Below are 1,464 nucleotides of genomic sequence, written 5' to 3'. Positions count from 1 at the left end.
GAAAGAGAGACAATCAAAATGTATTTCTAGGGGTGTTCATCAATAAAAAATGGCAAAGACAAACAAGTTGGAGTCCATACATAATGAAGGTCTTTAATTGAAAGCTCTGGTCACCCATTCATGTATTTCAACATCTCCATCCTCAAGAAGGAATCTCTGGAAAGGGGAGATGCCAGGGAAGAAGGGCATCGGGGTTGGCTTTGGGCAGCAGCTCTGGAGCCCCCCACACTTGGTTCAAGACAGGTAAAGTTTTCAGGCCATTATATTGCCACGACAATAATTCAGGTCCACAACTTTCATGACGTCAAGTGTAGTACACGATCTGAGATTCAGTTGGGGTCCTTAACAAACAACAAAAGAGAAAACCAAAACCATGAGATGCTGGCTTAGATAGTGCTGAGTGATCTGTGCATTTGTAGACAGCCCTTAATACCAGGCAGATTGCACTTGCCTTTTTAATCCCATTAAGTCCCTTCAGGAGCCAAAGCAATGCCCAAAGCAAAGTAAGCAGGGAGTAGAGGGCAATGCTGCCATGCTAGAGCTGAGCCCAAGCTGTACAGCAGCTTTCCATGACATGGCTGGAGGCAATCAGCTTGCAGGAAGGCTCAGAATACTTTGAGGGTGTTCAGGATTATCAGAGTAAAATTTAGTTCCCTCGGATACATTTAAAACAAATGGTTTTTCCCCGTTAATACAAAATTCTTTTGCAAGTGATCAAAATACAAGTAAGGCACCCGCAGCAGCTCAGCTCATTTATACCAGTCTATAGCAGCTACAACAGTGGTTGCCATTCTAGGGGTGTATTTATGTTGCTTGGTTTCTGTCCGTGTCAAGTTGGAAGAGGAGCCTTTGTGCAGTGGTCACTGGCCAAGGGAAAGAAAGTGGCAGGCCAATGGGAGAGAGAATTCCTTTGGTTGCACTCACCATGAACTTCACGAGCCATGTAGGTGGTGAGTCCGCTGCACATGGCCATGATGTCTGCTCCGTAGGAGTTGAGGTTGTTGACCAATCCACTGGTCACAAAGGTGATCTTCTTTGTAGGTCTTCCAAGACCGACCTGGTTCTAGAGATCAAACGACAGCATTCAGCAAGATGGGTGCCGGGACGCGTTTCATGGCGGGCACATGGGGAGTTGTGCAGTGACGAGCGGGTGCTTGGGGTGGGAGTGGCAGCTGCCTTTAGTGGTGCCTTTGCCATGGCACAGATCCCTCTCCCTCCCCAAAGGAAAAGAGAGTGCGGACAATGGCAGCTGCAAAGCAAAGGGCTGAGCTGACGAAGGCAGGTTGGTGTTGCAATGACTCTGAAGGCCTTGGAAGGATTGCCACGCCAAAAGCATTGGTGGCCTTGAAGGGCTGCTGAGAGAAAGGGTTTCTCAGCAAGCCGCAGAGCTCAGGTTGCTGAGAGAAAGCACAGCTGGCAGAGGGAAGGAGGCCCCCCCTCCTTTCTTGGGACAAAGCATCCCTA

General features: G+C 48.6%; 1 protein-coding gene across 1 annotated transcript in view; it reads right to left on the bottom strand.

Moving 5' to 3' along the window:
- GKN1 (gastrokine 1) overlaps positions 1-1,063 on the bottom strand; it is a gene marked incomplete at its 5' end in the record, with an annotated part of 9,583 nt that extends 8,520 nt beyond the window's left edge. Inside the window, one exon of the mRNA XM_027905791.1 lies at positions 941-1,063. Coding sequence (XP_027761592.1) covers positions 941-1,063 — 123 coding nt within the window. The remainder of the gene's footprint in view (positions 1-940) is intronic.
- Between the last annotated feature and the right edge of the window lie 401 nt (positions 1,064-1,464).

The sequence above is a fragment of the Empidonax traillii genome, unplaced genomic scaffold (assembly GCF_003031625.1).
Source record: "Empidonax traillii isolate 1590-97213 ecotype Southwest subspecies unplaced genomic scaffold, ASM303162v1 scaffold1208:size176031, whole genome shotgun sequence".
Lineage (NCBI taxonomy): Eukaryota > Metazoa > Chordata > Aves > Passeriformes > Tyrannidae > Empidonax > Empidonax traillii.
Note: the sequence above shows the minus strand (reverse complement) of the source record. Positions and strands in the feature narration are given on the sequence as shown.